Source organism: Centruroides vittatus, unplaced genomic scaffold (genome assembly GCF_030686945.1).
Source record: "Centruroides vittatus isolate TY-2023 unplaced genomic scaffold, ASM3068694v2 contig_717, whole genome shotgun sequence".
Lineage (NCBI taxonomy): Eukaryota > Metazoa > Arthropoda > Arachnida > Scorpiones > Buthidae > Centruroides > Centruroides vittatus.
In genome coordinates, this window is record NW_027122456.1 from 5,291,033 (window position 1) to 5,317,665 (window position 26,633).

Below are 26,633 nucleotides of genomic sequence, written 5' to 3' on the forward strand. Positions count from 1 at the left end.
ATTTAAGAAATGTATTTGTTACTTATAGTTAATGAATCATTTCAGTTGATACCTTATATTAAATTAGCCTGAGAGATTATTATCTTCATTAATACTTGCATTATTATTCTGAGAAAATGTTTCTTTTTAAATATTTAGGATCTTTACAATTTTCATAAATAATTAAATATGCCTATGTACTTTTAATCAATACATTTTAAACATTAAAAATTATTGATATGTTTAATGGACATGTTATATGAAATTTGCTAAACAAATGAAATAAGAAATATTAAAAAAGAATACAAAGTTATGAAAAATGACAATTTATTAGAATTTGAAATAGTTACGAAACATTGTAAATTTTTCTCAAAAAATAATTTTAAGAAAAATCTTAATTCATTGTTTAAAATAAATTTTTTCTTTAAACAATAAGAACATTTTTGAATAACTTAAATTTTAGGAGTTGACATCAAAAATTTACCTTTCTTCTCATACACTTCTTGTTTTCTTTCTGAAGATGATCCTAACAGTTCACCCTGTCTTTTTCTTTTAGTCCATTTAAATTGATGATTATTTTTTGATTTTATGTTTTTTTTAAATTTATTATTACAGTTCCTGAAATATTTCTGGTTCCTTGTTTTTTGTTTTTTACTCAAATTTGAAGTTGAATCCATATTTGGACTTAGATTCAAGCAAAAAATATTTGCACTTGATGACTCATCTGAATAATTATTTGCAGTAGAAGTAGATGGATGTGACATTTTATGCACATTTTCCTCTATTGGACTGTTCCTATTATTTAAAATCACTTTTTTAGAACAGGTATTTTTTAATGATTTTTGCATCATATTATTTTCTATTTTATCACTGACATTATGTTGTTTTGAAAAAAATGAGAGATTACATTTCTGATGATTCTTAACTCTATTGTCATTAAGTTCATTTGTGTTATAAATATCATCTGATGGTAATTCTCCATATTTGTTAAATGACACACCAGATGCATGATTTTTTAATACATTATTAGATGAACTATTATGCATCTCTTGCCTTTCAGAAAATTGATAATTCTGTTCATCTTCATCAGTATCAAGCAAACTTGAAAAACTCAAATCTGTTTTGTGTCTTACATTACTAATATAAGTCTCTACTTCTTTATCATCTGCACTTAGTAATAAACCTGGATTGTTTGCTGGCAATAATCTATTTGCAGTACTTGTGGTAAAATTTGCCTTTTTAGATACTATATTCTTTTTTGTTCCATAGTTTTTCTAGGGGAAAAAAAATTAATCAATAAAACTTGAGAGATAAAAGGGAATTATCAAATTAAAAATAAACAATATTTCTTAAGATAAATAAATAAAATTATTTATATTTTCACAATAATTACTACACCAATTTAACAATAAATAATGAAAAAATAATTTATACACAAACTGTTGGTAAGTAATTAAGTGTGGTATTTTCTCAAAAATTTTAAATTTAAATAATTTTTTAAAACTTTCTTGTCAAGTGAAAAAACAGACAACAAAAATCTCCACACAATGATCATGATAGTAATATTAATTAAAATTTTCACTAATTTTATAATGATAAAAATTATTTCTCATCTTCAGTTTATTTTCAATGACTTCTCTATTGCATTGAAGATTTCCAGCTTTGAACAAAATGGACAGTACATCTAAGGACCTGTGGGAGGATCTATACGAAGTTGTATTAGAAGAAGCAGAAGACAAGATCCCTAAACATAAGAAGAAAAGAAGAGATTCAGATAGCTGACTGTCAAAACTCTGAAAATTGCAGAAGAACAGATCAAAGGTACATCGCTTAAACAGAGAATTCAAGCAATAAGCTAAGAAGAACAATTCTTCCTCCAGCAAAAATGCAGTGCCTTGGAGGAACAATCTAGAAAGGGATGGGTGAGGAAACTATTTCAATGCATCAGGTCTGTAACCAGCAAATTTGAACCAAAGATAGGTATCATTCAAGAGTGTGATGGTGCTAATTTAACAGAAGCAAATGAAATCAAAGCCAGATGGAAAGAATACACTGAGAACTTATACAAATGTGATCTGACTATTCATACATCTTTTATCCCTCACGAGTAAATCTCTGAACCATCATCAGACTAAAATTTACATTACCCAATTCCTAAACAATTTAAAGAGCTTAAAACACAAACTGCTACAATGAATACAGATAAAAATTTACAATATCCAAGATCATAAACTGAATTCCAAATAAATATATGCCATACAACAAATAAGAAAGTTCTGAAATACCTGACTATATTTGAATCTATTACCCACAATACACAATAGTAATGGCAGCAAATGGCATCAGAGAAGAGACAGCAAGATTTCATAAGATAGGAGATATATGAATAAGAATGATTTATTTATACAATGGGTGATTAGTTAACGAACATAATCCATTTCAAGACTTTGTTCGCTATCTGAATTGTTCGTTAACCGATTATCAATTTACCATAGGTTTTTATGGGAATTTGATTAATTTGTTGTGGAGATCCCCAAAATAAAAAAATATATACTTTCTTACTAAATTTATTTATATGTAATAGTAAAAATACATATACACACAGTCTTGCATTTTCATTAGTCATGTTTTTTCCATTTGTGGGGGTTAAAGAATCTGTCCAGTGTCAATTGCTTTTCTCTCTTCTTCAGGTTTTTTTCAGAAGTAATTAATAGTAGTAATGTAACGAATAGTATATTCGGCCTCAGCCGAATACTGAATATTTGGCTTGATTAATGCAAGTACGAAAATTGGTGCGCAAACTGCATTATGGCAAGGATCACACACCCTGCTGCTCTCTATTGGCCCGCTGTCACTACGCTTTTTTCTTCCAGTAAGTCTAAATTATTTATATTAATTAATTAAATTATAATTATTATAATTATTAAAGTTAATATGAGATGGAGCCTAATGTCTACCTCTAGTGACAAACTGGTTTATAATTTATGTAATAGCCGTAAATAGCCAGATATGATTCAGCAGTTGTTGGTATTTAGATGTAAGTTATAACTTATAAGTTATTTTATTTGCAATCGATCTTTTTAACTCGTTAATTAAACACTAAAATTTTGTTTTTACTACATATTTGCAGACTGAATAGTACCCTAAGGATATACTGTACTTTAGTGGGAACATATGGTCTAGTTTCTCCCCAGCTGTGGAACAGTTCAAATATATTATTGGGGGGGTTTCTATCTGTGAAGTTTTGTGATATTTTGTTGCTATTGTTTTTGTCAATATTTTTAAAATTAACATGATTTCAAATGTTATCTTTTGCATATAATGAGAAATGCTCATTCTTTGCTTTATATATAAAATAAATTATATATTAGTTACTCATCTTCTAGAAATATCGTATTTAATGAAAGAATTATTTATCTAAGTTTCAATAAAACATTTCGTAAATCATTTTAAAATATCGTAAAAAATATTAATATACGCGAATACGAATATAACATAATTAACTAAACAATAACATTAATGCCTGATACATTCTAACCTACACGCCATCAATGCCATAAGATATCGGGCTAGATAAAGGCTATAATATTATTTAATTACGAAATAATTTAATACTAGAGTTAGATGCTATTTCTTATTAACTTTAATAATTATAGTTTAATGTTCAGCATTAATAAAAGTTACTAAAATGATTAATTTACTGTGTTTTTGTTATTTCTTACTCCTATTTTTCACTATTCGGCCGAATAGTGAAAAATAGGCCGAATACCGGGTAGTAACAGAATATTCGTTACATCACTAATTAATAGCATTGTAATTGTAGAGATTCCTAAGCCTATTAACCTCAATCTGGTTTGGAAACCATTCTAAGACTATTGTTCTGACATCCTTGCACTTCTTCAAAAGATGTTTAATCAGATATTGGCATTAATCATCTTTTTCAGAAGAAAACATATTTCACCAAGTTTCCTGATGTTCTGTCATCAGATCCCTTTCAGGTTCCATTATGAGCTCTTCAATGTTGTTTATTTCTCAGATGAGATGATTGATTAATCATGGCACAAGCAAGAATAGCTTTGTCCACCATTCAGAGATATGTAGAAACCTCTTAACCTTATACCTCTTCCTGTACAGTACCATTGGCAGGTAACTAGCAGAGGAAATTTGTATGCACAACAGCTGCTCTGTGTCCTACTATTAGACTTCAATATCATTGGTTTCATTTGCAGTGGGTGCCTTGATGGAGAAGCAGGGACTATTATAAACTGGTAGTGTATCAGCAAATTTTAGTTCTGTCTGGGAATGAATGACCACCATGTTAAGTATATGAAAGAAACTGGTGAGCAACACTGACCTCATTGATGGAATGCTGGTCTGGAAAGCCATCTCATAACAATCAGTCACTCCTAGTAGTGGCACTAAGAACATTGACAGTAAAGCAGTACACTCAGGAAATCCTGTGCCCTCACGTACTGTCTTTTTTCTTAGGATTGCAAACAATCTTTTTCAGCAAGACAAGGCTCAGCTACATGTAGCTAGGGTTTTCCAGGAATGTCTCTGTCATGTTGCCACAACTTAATTGGCCTGTGCAAGATTTGCCTCTCATCGAGCATTTGTTTAGACCAGAAAGAATGCCAGCTTTGACCATTTCAGTGTAAGTGATCTATTTTAGCAGTTGCCAGGGTGATAAAATTTTTAATTTTCTTGGATACCAGCCAAAATAACTAGGAGCCAACTCATTCTAATCTCTAGATCTCACCACAATAGCATATTAATGGAAGTTAATTTACACCACAAGTTCCAGAATAATGCATTGTCATATAGCCCCTAAGCCTATAATGTAATTTTTGCCCATATATTAGTAAATTACAATTGTATTTGCAAATCTCAGTGTACTTATGCTAAAGTACATACAAGTATCTTTGTAGATAACTTATCTGCTTTCATAAAAGTATTTTTCAGACTTATGACTGCCATTTGGTACCATTAAATGATCTGTGGCTTGTCCTTCAACATACTTTATTGTCTTCACACAGAAGTACTTATATCAGTTGCATTGTGGTCCATTGAAGTTTATTATCGAGAGATTTTTCAAGGACTGCATCCAACATCAATCTGTACTTTTTTAAAATCATGTTCATTGTACCAAAGACTCTTTCTCACTTGCTGTGAAGTTGATAAAACTACTATAATATGAAGTAGTTTGGTCAGGAACAGAAATCTGGAAGGCAAGCTAGCACACTGTAACACAGTGGTTCTTAACCAATGGTCCGTGGACCACTGGTGGTCCCTGAAAGCACCCGAAGTGGTCCATGAAGTCATCCTAAAATTATTAAATAAATGACGACGAGTTCTGTCAGTTTAAATTTCAAATACATTTTGCTTATTTAGTGGATTTTTTTGCGCAACTAAATAAATTGAACCTTCAACTGCAAGGTTCAGGAAATATGAAATTGGAAGGCACTAGCAATATATTTGCATTTGAAGATAAAATCAGTACGTTTATCGCTAAAATCGACCTATTGATCAGCAAAGTTGAACGAGAGAATTTTTCTGCGTTTGATACATTGAACCCTATTATTGACAGACAGTGTGCTGAGATGCCCACCAGTGGCCGAGCGGTTCTGTTGCTAAACGCTGGGAGTTTGGTCGCGGGTTCCAGCCGCGTTCGGACAGGGTGGCCACGTGGAGTTTTCCAGGTTTTCTCCACGTTTGTAACACCTGAATAGGGGCCAGTTTCCTTTAAAAGACCTCCCGGAAGGCATTATTCCCACGCGTAACATCGTGTCCCAGAGACGGCAACGGGAAACCTCTCTGGGTTTAACTTTCCCTAGTAAATACCTTGGCGCGTTATTAACCTTACTAACCTGCGCCAGGTGTCGCTGTAGTCCGGTAACGGATATAGAAGGCACAGAGTAGAAGTGTGCTGAGATTAAAGGACAAATACAAAAGAACATTACATTCCATTTGCAAAACTTGAAAAATGAATTCAATCGCTATTTTCCTGACTGCAAGGACAAAGTTGTTGGGAAACTGATCCGCAATCCTTTCATAGTCAATATTTCTGAGGTGCTGGATGAAACACAAGAAGAGTTAATTGAAATGCAACACGATTGTAACTGCAAGGATACTTTTGAGACAGGAATTAATCTTGAAGATTTTTGAAGCCAAAAAGCTATTGCTTCCTCTAAAATTCGAGAAATCGCTTTACGGTACCTAACTTTATTTTCAATCACATATTTATGCGAGCAAGAATTCTCAGTGCTTTTGATAATTAAAAATAAACATTGAAATCGGTTGGATGCCAGTTCCGACATGCGTTTGGCTTTGAGTAGCACTGAACAAAGAATCCAGCAGTTGGTAAACACTATGCAGTTACAAAAATTGCACTAAAATAATATAATTAATGTAACATTTTCGCAAATAATATAATACTCTTGGTTCCGAATAATTTTGTACGTATTTAATTTATAGAACAACCTTATAAGCACTTATATTACTGCCAAACAGCTCGTGGTCCATGGCAAGAGAAAAATTTTGATAAATGGTCCCTTATCACTAAAAGGTTAAGAACCACTGCTGTAACAGAACTCATCCAGTGTTTATTTTTGACCTGAATTCATATCATTCACTGAAAAGATTTTGCTCCACTGTTTGAACATCTGAATCAAAATCACTTCTGAAAATGCCAAGCAAGATGTCTCAGCTGATCATTGCCAAAATCTGGCAAGCCAAACAAATGTGTCAAAGATTGAGGATGCCAATATCACTTCACTGCTAGCAGTTTCTCTCTGTCAGATTAAAAACTTTTACTGCCTATAATCACATTTGATAATTCCACATTTTTATAGACACCTCTGATAGATGTAATCTTTGTAGTCCTGTAATTTTCTATTTCTCTTTCTTCTGTAACAATTCTGTGTGCAAGTGAAGAGTTTGGCAACATGATAATCAAATAAGCAGACGATTCTTTTAAAAATGTCAATGAAAGTTTCTCAATGATAAAAAAAAAAGTTTATTGTTAACACAAACCTATAATTTGTGATTTTCCTTACCAAGCTTTTTGCTGTTGTTGCATCTTCTATCTCCTCTAGATTCCATTTTCTCAGGACAATGCAACAAAAGCAATAAAAGTACAAACACATCTGGCAGTTCTTTCATCCTTCTTGGCAAATAATAATAGAACTTATACATATAGTTTTAACAGATACTGATTTGATACCAATATATTGGTGTTTCAGAACTGGTTTGTTTTACAATTTGATACTCTAATCACTTTTTTATTGATATACATCCTTCACATTATTTTGCCATGGAAAGCATTTGAACACACTGATAAATTGTAAAACTAACTTATAGTAGACAGTGTTTCCTCACCATATGTGATTTACCACTGATGACTATGTGACATACAGTTGTCATTTTTGAATGTGCCAAAAAAATAATTGTATGTCATTGTTATATATCAAAGTGACAACTTGGAATGTTGGAATGGGGTTGCTTCAAAGAGATAGATTAGCAACTTGCAAGCAATTTTATCAGGTCTAGTGATTTATCTCCAGATTTGGCAATATTTCAAACCAGTCGGTGATTTGGTGTAGCCTGGAACGTCTTCACCACTGGTTGCAGCATCATGAATGAATCTGTTGCAGACTAGCATATCACCCAACCATATCACCAAATACAGTCAAACCTGTTTTTATGCGCTCCTTTTATGTGCGATTTTTATTTGTGCGATTTTTTTAATGCGAATTTTTAATTTGTGCGGTATAGTTGGCGACTAGTCTCGTGCGATTCGTCATGTCTTACGTTGACTTATTATAGCTAAATAAACTTATTATAGCATAAATGCACTTATTATAGTAATATTATTGCATGAATATGCGAAAAATGAAATAATTTACTTTTTAAGTCAACAAAACACCACCTGGACAAAAATATGTAAAACAGACGATAGACCAGACGATGCAGTCAAGTGCTGACATCTGTTGTCAATAAATTCTATTTCGTACGGTTTTGAGTTATTTTCTATGTGAGACTTTTTTTATGCGGTCCCTGTTGACCGCATAAAAAGAATATTTTTTAATTGTGTTGCGAAAACTATTATTTACAGCCATTCGTGAAGTTTCGTGAGATTTTTTTTAATGCGTTTTTTTTAATGCGGTCCCTATCCCCCGCATAAAAACAGGTTTGACTGTATATCCAAGTAAGAGGAGGTCTTCCAAAATATTAAAAGTTTCTTTAAATTGATTGTATTGGTGTTATGCAGGAAATTGTCTCTTCATTACTATAGTGCAGTGATTCTCAACCTTTTTTTCGTCACGGTACACTTTTAATAATTTAAAAATTTGGCAGCACACGTGGTTACTTCGTAAGTACTGCAGGACAACCGGTGACGTCATAATAGTGATTTTTTAAACGCAGTGGCTATTTAGGTACATTTTCTAAACGCCTTGGTAACTACCGGCAGTTACCGATAACACCGGTTACAAGGTAGAACCAAATAAACTACTTGCCTGACGTCGCTTATGTATGGGTATTCGCAGTGGGGGCACACTTCAAAAATCTCTGTACAGCAGATTACACTATAGCAGTGGTTGAAAATCACTGCTATACTGTAATCAGTTATTATTAAATGTCATTACATTAACAGTAATAAAGTTTCAATTGATTCCATGCCTCCTTGATACATAACTTTTTTGTCAATAAGTGTAATAATTTTTTCTGATATAAAAAGAATACCAAAATTTTCAAATTAAAAAATATTCAATTTAAATTCTACTTACTAGATGCCACGTCTGAAAGTAATTGTGAAATGAACCAGGTCTCACAGTAAATTTATTTTCACTTTTTTTCTCGCCATCCAGAGAGACAGGTAATGTTTTCAAAACATCAATAACTTGCATGAGTACTATTTTAAATGGCAAAATAGGAAAATATTTTTTTGAAATATTGTCTTGAATGTTTGTGGTTTTCTACAAAAACAAAAAAAAAAAAAAAAATTAGATGAAAAAATATTTACAATAATAAAATCACATATTAAGTTTGTATATTGAATAAATATCATATAATGTCAAGCAGAGCTGCAGAATATTTTCAGGACTGAAAATTTCTCTGAAAATTATTACACATTTGCATACAAAATAAAATATTTTATGAATGAATTAATAATTATTATTACATAGTTTGGAAAATCCAAATTAAATTGGTCTAGCCTACAATTTGTCATGCAACACTAAACTAATAAATTAACTTAAAAATTTTTTAGATTAAAAGAATGCTTTAAAGCTGATTGCAACTGCATGGAGGTCTCGCTATGAAGTCGGACTTACTCAAGCTTACTCTTTTTATTACTACTAGTTATTAATTTAATATTTATTGTTGATTATTTTTACTTTCAAAGTACAAAAGTAAAATGTATAAAATTTAAAATCAATGATAAAAACTTAAATTTGTTTATGTTCTTTCTTGTTCAAAGTTTGATATGTTTGATAATTCGACAACTGAAGATGACCTATCAAATTAGGTCAAAAACATTTTTGTTTATTAAAACTTAAGATGAGAGTTCATTTAAAGTGAAAATGTTATTTTTAAACTTTGTTTTTTTAATACTTGAAATTATGTTTTTATTTTCTATTTCCTTATGTAATTCTCAATGAAGGTTATTTCAAGACACCAGACTTTCTTCACATCCATTTATTTAATTCTGTTTATCCATTAATTACAACTGTTCATACCATTTTAACACAATGTTTATTTTTAAATGCTCATAGTGTTACAATGAAAGCATGTTGAATTTCTGAGAATAGAAATAGTACTTATCAGAGGGGGGGATTGAATATTTTTGGTAGCATGGCTCAAACAGCATTAAAATTTTGAAACCATAATAATGGTAAAGTAACAATAAAAGTACAACTAGCAAAGCCTAGTAATTCCAATTTAAAATACTTTTTTAAAAGTGTGGCAATGCTCCTAGAATTAACCTATGCAGGGAAACCTATTACCTGGCATCAGTGTTAGACTGGTCAGGGTGTCAGCTTGCCTGATGTCAAGTGGATCCCCTTAAACATTAGACAATACATTAAAAATGTTAATGACCTTTTAGTAGCTTGAAAATATGGAATTCCAATATTATTGTGAAGTCCCGGATGGAAATTGAAATTTTATGTTTCTGATGACAAATAGCCGGTGGGACAGTTAAACTATTACCTTTCAAAATTAAAAACAAAGCAAGACTTAAAGTCTTGTGAAAACAATGAAAGTTATTTACAACATAAAGGAAAACAAAAGGCTGAAATTACAAGGGAAAATTTCAAAGCTCAGAGGAATTTTAGCCAATTGGGATCAGATTAAGTGTCAACAATGACCTCTCCCATGCCCTGAAAGGTTTTGAACTGTCATTGGGAGATGAGAGACGACCAATAAATGTGGAATGAAAGAGAAAAACCTTTAAAAATGTGTTTCAAAGACATGATGTTCTTTGCTCGGATATCTGTTCCCCCCCCTCCAAGAGCTGATTGCTCTCTAAAATTTGTTCTTCCTCCAAGATCTATTACATCAGAACTTAACAATGAGAGCCTGGGCCATCGATCCTGCAAACCATTGAGAGGGACCAAGTGTAAACATTTAACATAACATTCAGACTTTTACTGGACTCTCTTCCTAAAATAAAATCATCAAAGGAGAATTGTAACAAGAAGAATATAGAAAATTTTGTAAGAATAATTTTTTATATTTTATTAAATGCGATAAAGTGAATGGAAAGCCTCTCTCAGTGTGTATTTCATGACCATGCATGATTGTCTTGACCATCATCCTTGTGATGGAATCTAATCCCTTTAATGACACTGTTTTTCCAAGTTTCAAATGTATATCCTGGAGTACCACACAGAGCTGGAATAGATAATGACATCTGTTTAACAAAGAGAGTTGTTTCGGAAGCTACAACAGTTCTATGGATTATTTTATTTGAAGGAACAGTTTTGGTAATGGATCCTTCTTTAATTTTATACGAGCATTTTGTTTTGGAGATGGTGATGCTTGTGTTGCTTCCATACTTGTCTCCTCATAAGAAGTATCAAAAAACTCACTCATCGATTGAGCTTCTGATTTTGTTAATCTAGAGAGGGCAGAGCTTGTACTTTTATTCATTTCATGGGTTCTTGTTAGCCTTTATGGAATCCAATTTTTGATAGTTACAGCTTTGCTAAAACTTTTGATGTTCTAAGTGTATCCTTTTATGTTGTTGCTTAGACTGTCATTACATATTTTGCATGGTGAGTTACAGATTCAGTTGTGGAAAGAAGTATCTATTTGAACCCCTCAGGTCCTAAAAGATTTAATGCAGAGATTTAAAAAGCAATCAAACATTTATTTATGTTGATTGATCCCCAGATATATTTAAATACAAATAAAAAAGAATCTTTCCAACTAATGTAACTGAAAAAATTTAACTAAATAGAACTAAATTTCACAATCAATTGCATGGATAAAAAGTAACAAAAATTTTACATATTCTAGCAAGAACATCAGTATAATTATTAAATCTGAACTACAAGATAGAAGAAACTGTCAACTTTATAGTAAAAAGTTTCAAGATGATATCTGTTACAGAAAAGAAATTATTCACAGAAATAACAAAGATAAAAAATTCTCATATTTGTGAGATTCAAAAGAACAGAGTTAACTATTCTGTCCAACCTCATAAATTTGTTAATCAACTGTCAAAATAACAGGCACACATCACACTTAGAAAGCGGCATATTTGTCTGTGTGAAGTGTCTCAAACATTGACCATTTGCATGAAATAATGGATAGACAGAACAGTATAAATAATTAAACCAAAAGTGACAACTCAAAATTTTCTGAATTTCCAGAGGAATCACTGGGCAGCAATGTAAGTGACCAAACTGATTAGAAACAAAGTAAACAATGTTCAAATTTCACTCAAAACACAAAATCTCAGCATTTTGGTGAATTTCCCCAATTAATATCTATAGACTTAGTTAAGATGCTATCCATTTTATTGAAAGCACCATTTTTGGGGCTATTGCCATATTTTTCTACCACAAATTCCTCTAAACCTTGTTCACATGATTGGATATAGTCTACATCTTTGGTGTCATGTTATCAATGTATTTGTGCTTATATCTAAAGATACTTGATTACATGATATACAAGCACATTTATAAACATAGTACTTCTTATATATCAGTGTGATACTACCATCACCACTAGAACAGCTTAAGGCCGGCTCTAATTAACGTAATTATCATAAATTAAATCATCTACTTCACAGTAGTAAATTATTACAATTTCCACAAAGAGGAAGAAGTTTTATGATATTTTATTTTTTAATCTTTACTTTTACCTAACAAATACAAATATAATTTTATCAATATACTACATATGCCAGCATATAAGTCAATCTTAAGATTTTCAGCACAAAATTCTGGTTTTGATCTTATTAAGAAAACATATATGTAAAACTTAATTTATATAACACCTGTTTAAATTCATAAATATCTGTCTAACATTGATTTAAATACGTAAATAGTTATACTAAGAACACTGAACATGATTTTGAACTTCACCATCATTCATTCCAAGTTTGGAATTTTATATAGTTCTAATTCCAAAACAGAATGAAAAGTTTAAGACCTGAAGCAGACCTATTATTACATCAAAATGTTTATTATTACATCAAACTGTATATTACTTGTCCCAATTTATGTTTTTCTCTAGATGTTCCCCTCCATATGTTGATACTTCTATTTTTTTGGAGACAACTGGTTATTGACTGGTATCAAAACAAAGCCCTGTGCATGATGATAGTGGTGACTAACTGACTTGGTTGGGAAATTCTGTTATTACATGGCCTACAGTCTGAATCTGTCACTGTGAGATTGCCATCTGTTTGAGTCTTTGAAAGAAGCCTTAGAAGATAATTTATCCATAACTCTCCCTGAAGTCAGGGAGTTCATCATGCAGTGGCTATGACATGACAAGAGAAGTATCAGCATGTAGATGGGAGAATATCTAGAGAAAGAAATATTAAATTGGAACTATAACACACATAGTTGCATTGCTATTATTGAAAATCTGAATAGAAGTTGAATAGCCCTTATATAAGAGACTACCAATACTTAAGTGCCTAATAAAATAATTAAGAATGGCATTCCTATTTGATGTTCTCATTCAGAAGAATATATATATATATATATATATATATATAAATAATATAAAATTTTAACATTTCTAATTTTATTGAGATGAAAAAAAATATTTATTATTGATAAATTCAATCACAGCAATTTAAGAGTAATTTGTTTCCCTTTTCTTCTTCCCTCTACATCTTTTAAAATGTAGAATAAAAAAAAAAAAAAAAAAATGAATTTTCTTTGTTAGGAATTATCTTTTGAAAGAAAATATTATTTTCTTCCAAACGATTTTCTTCTTCAATAAGGTAAATTTCTATTCAATAAATAAAAAATATTCTATATGAATGCCCTGTGCATGATGATAGTGGTGACTAACTGACTTGGTTGGGAAATTCTGGATTACATGGCCTACAGTTTGGTAATCAAAGAACTTTTATTACCAAAACATTATCCAAAAAACTTCATTTAGAGAAGGTAGGCAAAGGAAAGTTAAATATTTACATATTTGAAGACTAGTCTCTTGAGAAACATACAATGAATAAACTTGACTTTATTCTAAATCTTACTTATAATAATTAAAATTAAATTATAATTTTATTTTGCAAAATTGGATATTTATATATTATAAAGAAACAATAATTCTATCTCAGTTTATAGTTTAAATTTAACAATGCTTTGAATTTAAAACAAGTATATCATTTGACCATATTTAAAAACTTATATATTTATCTATGATAAAAGTTAATTAATTTTCAATATTTCTTATAATTCTTCTAAATAAGTATCATAATTTATTAAAAGTAATATATATAAAATAAGTTTGTTACTTACTTGTAAAATAATATTTAGAGAAAACAAATTTTGATAGGTATATTTATTGTCTTTGATATTATGTAATACGATACATAATTCATGTAAACAGTAATCCACCATTAGCCTTATTTCTTCTTTGGTCCAGTCATTTTGAATATATATGCAATTAGGAAATGTTGAAAAAGGGGGCTGTGAAAATTTAAACAGAACAACAGAAATTATATACAAATTATTAATTAACAGTAAATAGGAAAAATGAATGAAACTTTTAAGAGTAATTATATATTAAAGTAACTATAAGAATTATTGAAATTTCCAGAGAAAAAGCTTATTAATCCTGAAAGAGCATTGCTTAATTCTTCAAAACAAAAATAAATTTAAAATCCATTGGGCAAAAAACATCAACTGCAACAGTGTTGTTAAACATAAATTCTGAATGCCTGTTTTGTAAATACTCATAACAGCAAAAACTGTTCTAATAATGAAGCATAGAGAAGTACCATTTTTAATAATAGTATTGTTTTAACTGTTGCAAGGAGGATCATCTACCAAAAGAAAATTGTCCTTATAATTTAATAATTTATTATTAATTTAGATAACAGATGACACCCAACACTTACCTCTAGTACAAAACTGTCCTAAGAAAAGAAAATTGTATAAAAAATGTGAAGGAAAACACAAGGTATTTGTGGGGAAATAGTTATCCCTATTCATTAAAGAGCTTACAACTATAACAAAAATCCCAAAAATTAATGCCTTAAATACAGAATGTTAAGAACAAAATCACTTTACAAATGATCAAGGGAAAAAATGGAATGTAAATTTAGATGTACAGAGGTCACATGCATTGTATACAGTGGTAATCAAAGAACTTTTATTACCAAAACATTATCCAAAAAACTTCATTTAGAGAAGGTTGGCAAAGGAAAGTTAAATATTTACATATTTGAAGACTAGTCTCCTGACAAACATACAATGAATAAAGTGATAAATTCTGATAATCCAAATCAGAAAATAAAAATAATAGCTATTGAATGCCTTCAACGTTTATAAATTTGGCACATAAACAATCAAAAAAAGTACTCTATCAAAAACAGTTGACATTTTCCTATTTAAACATCAGAAATTCATATAGAGATCAGATTATCTAATTAGAAGTGGCCGATATTGATTTTTCACTACTGGTAAAATTAAAAGATTGACAGATTAATGGATAACTGTGAGATGGCAAAAACACTCATCTAGGATGGTGCTTATCCAGTTCTTTTGACTCTGGAAGACCCTCAGACTCATCATCAATTAGTATTAATTCTGTAACTGTTGATAATCTGCAAGAAACTTTAAAATCATTCTGGAATATTAAGTATTTAGAGATATCAAGAAAGAGCTGCAAAACAAAACACAACTCAATACTATAAAACTTTCAAAATATTATTACCTGGACAGGAAAGTATTAAGAAAGTACTCAGCAAAACCTCTTTCTCACTTAATAGAATGAACACTGTTTAGTCTAAAACAGAACTTATAAATTTATGTCCCCTTATCTACATCAAAACAAGTGTCAGCCAAGAACCACTTAACACTATTCATTTTTGGTAGAAGAGAGAATTTTTCCCATGATTTTTAATGAACAACATACAAACAGAAACATCAGAGTGACAATGATAAATCAATTATGGAGACACTAAACAAAAGAATATCTACTGAAACAGAAATAACAAGACATCCAAATCCAAGTATATGTTTCAATTTGAAACCTGGTAATGTTGTGCTCATAAGAGAAGCCAACCAGCTATTCTTATAAAAATTAAGTTAAATAGGTGTGCATGAACAAGAGTCAGAATGAATGCATCTATTCCTGTTTCCTAATATTATCTGAAGAAGATACAGAGACCAATCCAATACTTATATCCACTCAAATCAGATAAATTTGATTATTAATAATGCAAAATGTGTCAAGTGGGAAATGTATCAGATAGGGGTCACAGCTTCCATATTGCACTATTTATGTGTCAATCTGAAACTTCTAGATGTGACAATGTTTTTGTTTTTATCACTTTTGTTAAGTGAAGTCTTGTTCATAAAATGCATGTTTTTTCCCTATCTCTACTTTTCTATCTCAAACCAACAGAAGTCAGTGCAAACTGATAAATCACACAAACTTGTTTAAATTGACACACAAACTGTTGTTTAAATAAAAAGAAGTTCTTAAAGAAGTCCAGATCAGATACCTAAACAGTACAGTCAAGAAATTTTAACTGTAAATATATGTAATTTAAAAAAAAGGGTGTGTATTAGTCAGCAACTCTTTACTAAATGTCTTAAAGAAAAAGGTATGTACCATTATATAAAAAATTTTGCAATGTGGAAAATACATGCTCATATTCTATTATGTAGTCAATGGAAGAGGGGCATATGCCTGAAACGCATATCAGTATGTAAGATATTCCTAAATAAAGAGTGATGTTAAAGATGCCTAGTGTCTACCTATGCACCTAGTTGTGAAGTAAAGAATAAAAGTTTAGTTTTTTTTATCTTAACACATACTAGAATATACATTGATAATATTTGTTTCATTTATATAATGTTTGTTATATTTTCAAATAATTCAAAAAAAATTAGAATAGATGGTGTAAACTGTGTCAGACACTACTCACACAACATTATTATTCATATCTTAACAATAATAAAAGAAACATCAACATATAAGTAAAAAATTTATAGATGTAATTTTCATAATTAATTAATGTAATGCTATACAATAAATATGTGAGAAATTACAAATGATTAAAAAAAATTTATCATAACTGCATAAAAAATGAATTCTTTTATCATTTATAAAAATTATCACTGTAATTAAAATTAATTTTCATAATGAACAAGATAAAACAAATAATAATTTTTTTGTTAACATTTCTGATAAAATTTGTACAATAAAAGTGCTATACATATTTAAGTAAATCAATATCTGAAAAATATGTTTGAGTGCATTAACAGGATAAGACAAGATAATAGTTATATTCTACAGGTTTGCAAATTGCAAATAATTTGCAATACAAAATCTTTTATGCTCTAAGAAGTCATACAGAAATTCCAAACAAAAAATGCTCTATCTATATATGAAGCTGTGCTGATGCTGGTGTTATTGTATAGATAAGAGGTTAGTTAGTTGCAGTTTTTTTGGCGCAAGGGCCACAAAGGCCAAGCTGCGCCACGCCGAATGGTTAATTCACCAAACACTATATGTATATATTACATAAAATAACAACAACAAAAAAAAAAAACAAAATAACAACATAAAAACAACAATGAGTATATACACAATTAAAACAAACAAACAACAAAACACAAAAAAGTAATAAATAAATAAATAAATAGTTAAATCTCTTTGTACAAATTAGTGACCTTTAAAAAGTCATACATTATACAGATTGGGCCTCCGGCCCAGAATTTCTGTCAAACGTCCTGTCCGAAGATACTGTCTACGCATTATCTCAAAGGCAGAGCAATCGAGCAGTATGTGTTTTATGGTAAGTGGACATTTGCAATACTGGCATACTGGTTGCTCATCGCCCTTCAAAAGATATTGATGAGTCAGCCGAGTATGTCCAATTCTCAAACGAGTAAAAATAACCTCAGATCTCCTGTCATAGGGTTGCTTATGTGTCCAATTTTCTATCATAGGTTTGATCTCATGTAGTTTATTGTGGACTTGTGCATTCCACATATTTTGCCATCTCTCTGCTAGTCATTTTATAATGACTAGCTTCAAGTCACCTCTTTCCATAAACATTATATGCTGAGAAGGACTTGCTGACTGCAGCTGCATCAGCTTCTTCATTTTCTTTTAGTCTATACCTACATGGCCTGGGACCCAACAAAATTTTATAGAGAAATTCCTCAAAAGAAGATGACAAATCAGATTATGGATTTTAATCACTATAGAGTGAGAACTAGGTTCAGATGAAATCAAAGCATGAAGTGCACTAACTGAGTCAGTGTGAATCACGCAGCAACGATGACCTTTTCTATTTATATACTTTAGGGCTAAATAAATAACCTGCAACTCCGCAGTAAAGATGAAAGAAATCGGTGCTATTTGTTCTGCCACAATTTCATCTTGGCAAACAAAGGCTAAGCCGACATAGTCATCTGATTTAGATCCATCAGTGTATATAGAAATTAAATTCCTGTCACAATGTTGAATTTCTGTGAAGTGTAGTCTATAGATGTAGTCAGGTGTGGTTTCTTTGGGGAACTGCTTTAAGCTTAAATCCACATTAATCACTGGGGTTAACCAAGGTGAAATTCTATTAACCTCAACCTGTGAGATGTTGCTTGTGTCCAGGTCAATCGTACTGCTTACATTCTCCATTCTTATATCAAATGTACGGACACTACTTGGGCGAGCTGCAAATAATCTTTTCAGCTGAGAATCTGAACAATCAGCTGAAAGCATATTCTGAGATCCCTGTTTAATGTAATAAAAGAGAGACAACTGTTCTCTCCTAAGAGATAGTGGAGGCTCATAAGCATCCACATACAAACTTTGAACAGGAGACGTTTGAAAAGCACCAGTGCACAAATGCAATGCTTGATGGTGGATTGGATCCAGCATCCGAAGAGTAGATTCTCGCGCAGAGCCATACACAACGCAGCCGTAATCCAGCTTAGAATGAACAAGAGCACTATAAATGCTGAGCGTCGAACATTTGTCTGCTCCCCAGGATAAGCAGCCTAATACCTTTAAAAGGGTCAGAGATTTTAAACATCTACTCTTCAAATTGCACAAGTGTGTATAGATAAGAGACATGGAGTACAACAAAATAAAATAAATTTCAATTAAAAAGGTTTTAAAATAAAATATTATGAATGGAGAAGTTGAAATAATGAAAAAATAATTTATTTATACAGAAATTCAAAATAGTAATATATTGAAATCACAAATAGAAGTGTCTAGTCATGTGGAAAAAATAGAACACCTAAACAGGATGTTAAGGAACTAATCAATCCACAAGACATGCCAAAATATCTTACTCAGGGCATCACCTACATGAAATCTAAAAACAACAATACACAGACCCCACACAATACAGACCAATTACATGTCTCCCAACACTCTACAAATTATTGACATCCTGTATTGCAAACAAAATGTACAAACACGTTGAAGAACACGACATTCTTACAGAACAACAAGAAGGTTGCCGTAAAAATCACAAGGGATGCAAAGAACAGTTACTCATAGATTCAGTCATTCTCAGCAAGCACACAAACAACACAGAAACATACACGTGGCATATATAGACTACAGAAAAACATTCGACAGTGTTCCACACAGTTGGTGCTACATATTCTACATGTGTACAAAATATATCCATCATTCATTGCATTCTTCCAAAACACTATACAGCACTGGAGAACAACACTACATCTCAGGGTTAGTAACACTTCCATACAAACAAACCAAATATTCACTAGGCGAAAAATTTTTCAAGGAGATTCCTTGAGTTCACTCTGGTTCTGCCTAGCCTTGAACCCATTATCCAACATGTTAAACAACACGCAATATGGTTACAATATCAGACACGAAAAAACAACACAGTTTACAGTTTCACAGTCAGATCTCATGTACAGTACATGGATGACATAAAACTTTATGCATCCACATAAAAATAATTTTATCAACTCCTACAAATCACACATTCATACACCAAGAACATACAAATGGAATTTGGCCTAGATAAGTGCAAAACACTTCACATAGAAAAAGGAATCCCAAAGAAACAAGATTTTGCACTTGGAAATGGAGACGTTATTGCATCCATGGAAGAGGGCAAGTTCTACAAGTATGTAGGATTCCAACAGGCCAAAGTAACAGAGCATATACAAATAAAGCAAAGATTAATTAAAGAATACCAAAGTAGGTTAAATGCTATCCTCAGAACACAGTTAAAGCAATAAACACATATCTCATCCCAGTACTCACATACTCCAAAAGAGTATGTGAGTACTGGGAAAATTACATTACATTGGACTCACACAGATCTTGAGCAACTCCAAAGGAAAACAACAACAACACTTACTAAGCATAAACAACATCATCCTAAATCTGCCACAGAAAGATTAACTTTTCCATGTAAAAATGGCAGATGTGGCCTGATTGACATAATTAACCTTCACTACAAACAAATACAGTCACTGCGAGAGTTTTTTTACAAAAAACAAGAAACACCACAATTTCATAAAGCAGTAACTCTAGCAGTCTCAAATAACACACCATTAAACTTACACTCACATCATATGGACACAACACAACATATAAAAAGCATAGACACCATTAAGCAATCGTGGGCTCGAAAGGCACTCCATGGCAGGCATCCTTATGATCTGGCCCAGGATTTTGTTGACAAAACTGCGCAAACAGCTGGTTAGCTCAGGGATGCCTCTTTGGGGAGACGAAAGGATTCATGATCACCATACAGGATCAGGTCATAAATACTAAAAACTACAGAAAACACATACTCAAAGATGCAACACTCACAAACGACACATGCAGAAAATGTCACGTCATACCAGAAACTATACAGCACATCACTTCTGGTTGCAAGCTCTTGGCACAGAGAGATTATCTACACAGACATAATCAAGTAGCAAATATAATACACCAAGAGCTTGCAAACAAGCACAAATTGTTAGACATCCATGAACCATACTACAAATACATTCCACAGACAGTATTGGAAAACAACACGCACAAAATGTATTACGACAGAGCCATAACCACAGATAAAACAATTTACCACAACAGACCAGACATCACACTTATTGACAAACACAATAAAATCACATACATTATAGACATATTGATTCCAAACATTCACAATGTACAAAACACATGCACTGAAAAAATTAGCAAGTACACAGAACTCGCCCAGGAAATAAGGCATCTGTGGAGGATGGATAGGGTGCTTATTGTATTTGCCATTCTCTCCTGTACAGGTGTGATACCACACACACTACACAAAAGCCTGGGAACATTACAATTGAATAAAAATACATACATCACACTACAGAAGGCCACTATATTGAATACATGCCACATTGTTACGAAATTCCTTACAGACACTGACACAGACACACTTATTTCATTTTAGTTTTGTTTTGGTTGCTATGTCTTGACTCTGGTCCGGCATAGTACACAGCCACTGGTGTCAACCGAGTATAACCCACTAAACTCATAGTAATAGTAATAATAAAAATCTAAGAACAAAAAGAGGGTTTTAGCTCCCACATTTCAAAATTGATCTGAAGGTTAGTTAAAACTAAATATACAAAAATTATATGTATGTTTATTACGAGAACACACACACACACCATGTATAAATTTTTTGATTACAAAAAATAACATTATTCTAATATTTTTGGTCTACATTTTTCATTCATAAAAATTTTTAACACCAATACAATGAACTGAAAAAATAATCACTAGCCTCTCAGATAACATACAAAATCCCAATAACTTGCAAAAACATAAAATCAATATTTTATTATACTTTGGTTACCTGATAAATTCCTTTTGATATCATAAATGTTAATAAGCTTTGAGCTTGTTGATTTCTCTTTTTTTCTATATAAATGATAATTGCAGCTCTTAATAGTGATGGTTTTAATTCTAAATGCGAATTTAATTTCCAATAATAGTCATATAGTGGAAATAATAAGCCAAAATTCTGATTTTGCAGCAAATTTTCAATGCAGCCATTATAAAAATCTTCTATACCTATTTTTATAAATTAAATATAAATTTCAAGTCAAATAATGAAATTATTATTAAAATTATGAAAATATGCTACTTTTTAATCTATTGATAATCTATATTTATAAAATATAAAATAATATACCTGAGATTGACTTTATTTCTTCTTTATTATATAAATCTAAAATAAATATTAAAAATTTAATACATAATACTTCATTGAAATATAAAAAATACACAAAACAAATTTCAAGAAAACAATAGATATGTTAATAATCAAATGATAAAGTCAGATTAACTATTACATTAGAACTTCACTAGTACATTTTACAGTTCCTATAAAATTTAGACTAAAGGTGAATGGTTAAGTTGCCACCCTGTAATAAATTTAATAACAACATTAATTTTTGAATTAAATAATTCAGACTATCCTGGAAGAAAAGATTGGTCCAGAGTGGGTCCCAAACACACAACTTCTGCTTACCATGCAGATGCATAAGCAGTACAGTAGAGTTGTTAATCCGAACCCCGGTTATCCGAACAATTTTCAGTCGGACTGTGTTGTGCTGAATCGACCGTTTTTGATACTAGATTTACTTCTAAAGTATAATTTTCATGTTTTTATATTCTTCAATATATTAATTTTGTTTGTACAAAATAAAGACATAATTTTTAACGATACAATAGCCTCGATTATTATTATAAAAATTTTCGTTAGGCTTAAAATCGACGAAAATTCAACACGAAGTGACACGCAATGGAGAAAAATTTGAACATCGAACAGGTTAATATATTTTTTCGTACATAAATCGGTTATCTGAACAACCCCAGTCCCCAATTGATTCAGATTAATGACTCTCTACTGTATTTGGATAAATTTTTTAAAATTTAATTATTGACTGCAAGCTATTTAATTGTAGTCTATCACCTAATTTTTATTTCATCCGCTTCCAATATAAGTAAATGTCATAATCTATTATATTATAGAACTAGAAAGAAAAAACATTAAATCATAGTTTTAATAAAACTGGCGAAGACTCTTGCACAATTATCCCGACAATCAAACAGGAAGTCTTAACTACTTTTGATAATACTGAAGGTTCAAGTACCTAACAGCAACAGAAGGCAATGTTTTACTACTGTTGTAGCAAAACATTGAAATACTAAAAGGTGTAATAGTAAAAGATTCAATGAAAGCAATAAAATATAAAACTAATACTAAAAAAAAAAAGAGGAATACTATGAACATTTAGAAGTACAGTAGAGCGTCGATAAGTGGAACCAATTGGGAACTGGGGTCCTTCCAGTTAATGATTTGTTCCAGTTTCCGACTTTGTACGAAAAAATACATTAACCTGTCCGATGTTCAAATTTTTCTCCGTTGCGTATCGCTTCCTGTTGAATTTTTCTCCGTTGTGTGTCGCTTCGTGTTGAATTTTTGTCGATTTTAAGCCTAACGAAAATTTTTATAATAATCATCGAGGCTATCGTATCGTTAAAAATTATTTCTGCATTTTGTACAAACAAAATAAATATATTAAAGAATATAAAAAACATGAAAATTATACTTTAAATTTAGTATCAAAAAGTAAATTTAGTATCAAAAACATTCGATTCAGCACAACACAGTCCGACTGAAAATCGTTCCACTTTCCAACGTTCCACTTATCGACGCTCTACTGTATTAAAAGTCAAAACGGAAAAAAGAATCAATGACAATTTAGGAACAAAATTAGATGCAGGTTGGTATGATTTCATTGACAAAAGTAAATTAAAAACTGATGACATAATTAATGACATAACGAGTGACACGTGAGGGGGTAGAAATATACAAATTAGTGATTGTAGTTTATGCTGTAGTAGCACATTTCAGTATCTGTTGAATCAGCTAGTTCAAATAAAGTACCTTTGTAAGTACATATCCATCACTTTACATTTATAACATTAATTATAGGAATAGTAATTATTTGTAAATTGTATTTAGTGTTCTCGGTGGCTAAAAGAAGAACAGCAGAGAAAGTGATGTTCTTGAAAATATTGCAATTGAATGACAATTGTGAACATGCCATTTTTAATTTAGACTCTTTAATTAATGCATAATTTTGTATAAATTTATGTTTGTGATTTTTAAATTTTAAGAACACTAACTGAAGAGGAACATATTGAGTCCAAAATGCATTTTAAGTGTTCAGTATAATATTGTCATACCTTATTGTAAAAAATAATCATTAAAGATTTTATAATGTAATCCTGTTCACCGTGTGATAAGCCCTCATGTTTATATATATATATATAATTGATATAGACTTGAAATAATTAAATAATATTAAAATATTGTACATATATTTACAATATGTATGTAATTTTCTCATTGATTTGAGCCATCCATTTATTTGATGCAGAAGCTAAAGCAATATCTCAGAACAATTCTTCAATTATGAATGGCAACTTCTACAGCAAAGTTAATTTTATATGACTAATAAAAATAACCAGCTGCTTGAACTGACTGGTTGTTCTACAAAAGATTGGATTAAAAAATTTTAACTAACTTACCATTGTCTATTGACTTTAAAATTCTGTTTAAAATCTTTACACTTGTATTAAGGTTCTTGCTCAACCACAGTTTTCCAAGATGTGTTAAAATATTTAATCTCACACTAATTTCTTTCCTTCTAATGTCAGGTAGTAATTCTGGAGAAGGCATAGCCCAATCACAAGCTTCAAAAAGAAAATAAAAATATAAAAATAATATAAATTATTTTTCAAAGATGTCTGTATTTATAAAAAAAAAAAGTTTCACCAATTTCAGTTTTCCATGTGTTTTCATTTTTTTAAAAAATGAAATGATGTTCAGTAGTTTTGAATGAAACATTTATTAACAAGAATATATTTTTTTGATTTCATAAGAAAAAAAATGAAAATTTGTAGATAAACCTTTGATTTATTAAGACTATTATTTATATTAAATTAATATAAAAAGTGAACGAGAAAAATTTAAAGCAAATTATAATTAGCCTTCAAATATTAAAAATGACCAAATAAAAACACTACAAATATATCATGAGCTAAAAAATATGCTTACTTAACTGACAATATACATACAGTGGGTGATCGGTTAACGAACATTTTCACAAGAGATTTTTATATTCAGATAACAAATACTTCACAGAACATACAGAAAAAGAAGCAACATAAAATAGTGAAAACCGATTGGTCTTCCCTTGTCTCTAGGTGACAATTCAAAACCGTTTGGAGTTCCGAAAACATCAATATTGATGCTCAACCTATTACTGATCAGATATTATTCCTCTGAATTCTGAAACTCTCCCTTGTAATTCCAGCTTTTTGTTTACCTTTCTGACAAATAACTTTTTATAGTCTTCATGAGACTGTCGGGTGGGACTTGTTAGGTTTTGGATCGGTTTTTACTTACGAAAGGCGAGAGTTTAACTCTTCCATCGGATATTCGTTAACATTTTAATACCAAATTTCGAATTTCATCCAGGTCTTGCATTTAAATAATTTTTTGTGCACTAGTTAATTTCTGTTCTGAATTTTTGTAAGTGCTTTCCTGAACTTATTATTTAAAAAAGAAACTGATAATATTATGAAGCATAAAATGAGTGGAGTGTCAAGAACCATGCTCAACGTAGAAACCAAGCAAGAGATAATAGCCAAGGTAGAGAGTGAGCAGATGTCTGATGTTGCTAGGCAGTATGACTTGAACAGGTCTACAATAGGCCGCAGTTCAATCTTATCTAAGAAAGATATAGTACAATCAAGAAGACTCAAGCAGCTTAAGGAGAAACAAAAATCACATCCAAGAAATAAAGAACATTGAAGAGCTCATAATAGAACCTGAAACTGATCTGACGACAGAAGAATGCAAGAACTCTTGAATGAAGAACACCAGGAATCTTGGTGAAATATGTTTTATTCTGAAAAAGAGGATTAATGCCAATATCTGCTATTAAACATCTTTTGAAGAAGTGGAAGGATGTCAAAACAACAATCTTAGAATGGCATCCAAACCAGGTTGAGGTTAATAGGCTTAGGAATCTCTACAATTAATGCTACTAACTACTTCTGAAAAATCCAGAAGAAAAGAGAAAAGCAATCGACATTGAACAGATTCTTTAACCCCCACAAATGGAAAAAACATGACTAATAAAAATGTAAGACTGTGTGTATATGTATTTTTATTATTACATATAAATAAACGTAGTAAGAAAGTGCACATTTTTTAAAATTTGAAGTTAAGAACTAATTACAAAAATATACATTTTCGAGTCTATCTATTTATCCCTTTAACACCATCACAAAAGCAAGTTACATTGGATTGAAGAAAAAACTTCATTAAAAGACAAATAATAGGTAAAAATTCAAAGTTAAGAACGATAACAAACATCAGCCTTTTATTTGAAAATTTGACACTTTTACATTAAAAACAAGAGACTCTTCTCACCCTATAAGTCCTTAGCCAATTTATAACTGCTTCATAGCCCTCTGGTGGCAATTTGAGTTATCCATTTCACTTGCATATATGCAAATGAAATGGATAACTCGATTACAATTTTCATAATATTTATATATATACAATATATAAATATATATATATATATATATATTTTTATATATATATATATTTTTTATTTTTTGGAGTCTTCAGAATGAATTAATGAAATTCCCATAAAAACCCATGGTAAAATCGATAATTGGTTAACAAACATTTCGGATAGCAAACAAAGTCTTGGAAATGATTACATTCGTTAACTGATCACCCATTGTATTATATTTTTTAAATATAGATTTTGGTTCTTAACTGTAGAATGTTACTCCTTCAAGACAATACAAAACAAAAATAATTATTTAAAAGTATGAAATATTTTAAATTATAATTTTTCATGAACCGAACTGGATCA

At 30.7% G+C, this 26,633-nt stretch overlaps 1 protein-coding gene across 1 annotated transcript in view; it reads right to left on the reverse strand.

Moving 5' to 3' along the window:
- LOC136980732 (uncharacterized protein PF3D7_1120600-like) overlaps positions 1-26,633 on the reverse strand; it is a 109,322-nt gene that overhangs the window by 22,950 nt on the left and 59,739 nt on the right. The window contains exons 8-13 of the mRNA XM_067276930.1: positions 24,265-24,429; positions 21,857-21,892; positions 21,518-21,735; positions 13,971-14,141; positions 8,766-8,954; positions 464-1,253 (exon numbers count right to left, since the gene is read on the reverse strand). Coding sequence (XP_067133031.1) covers positions 464-1,253; positions 8,766-8,954; positions 13,971-14,141; positions 21,518-21,735; positions 21,857-21,892; positions 24,265-24,429 — 1,569 coding nt within the window. The remainder of the gene's footprint in view (positions 1-463; positions 1,254-8,765; positions 8,955-13,970; positions 14,142-21,517; positions 21,736-21,856; positions 21,893-24,264; positions 24,430-26,633) is intronic.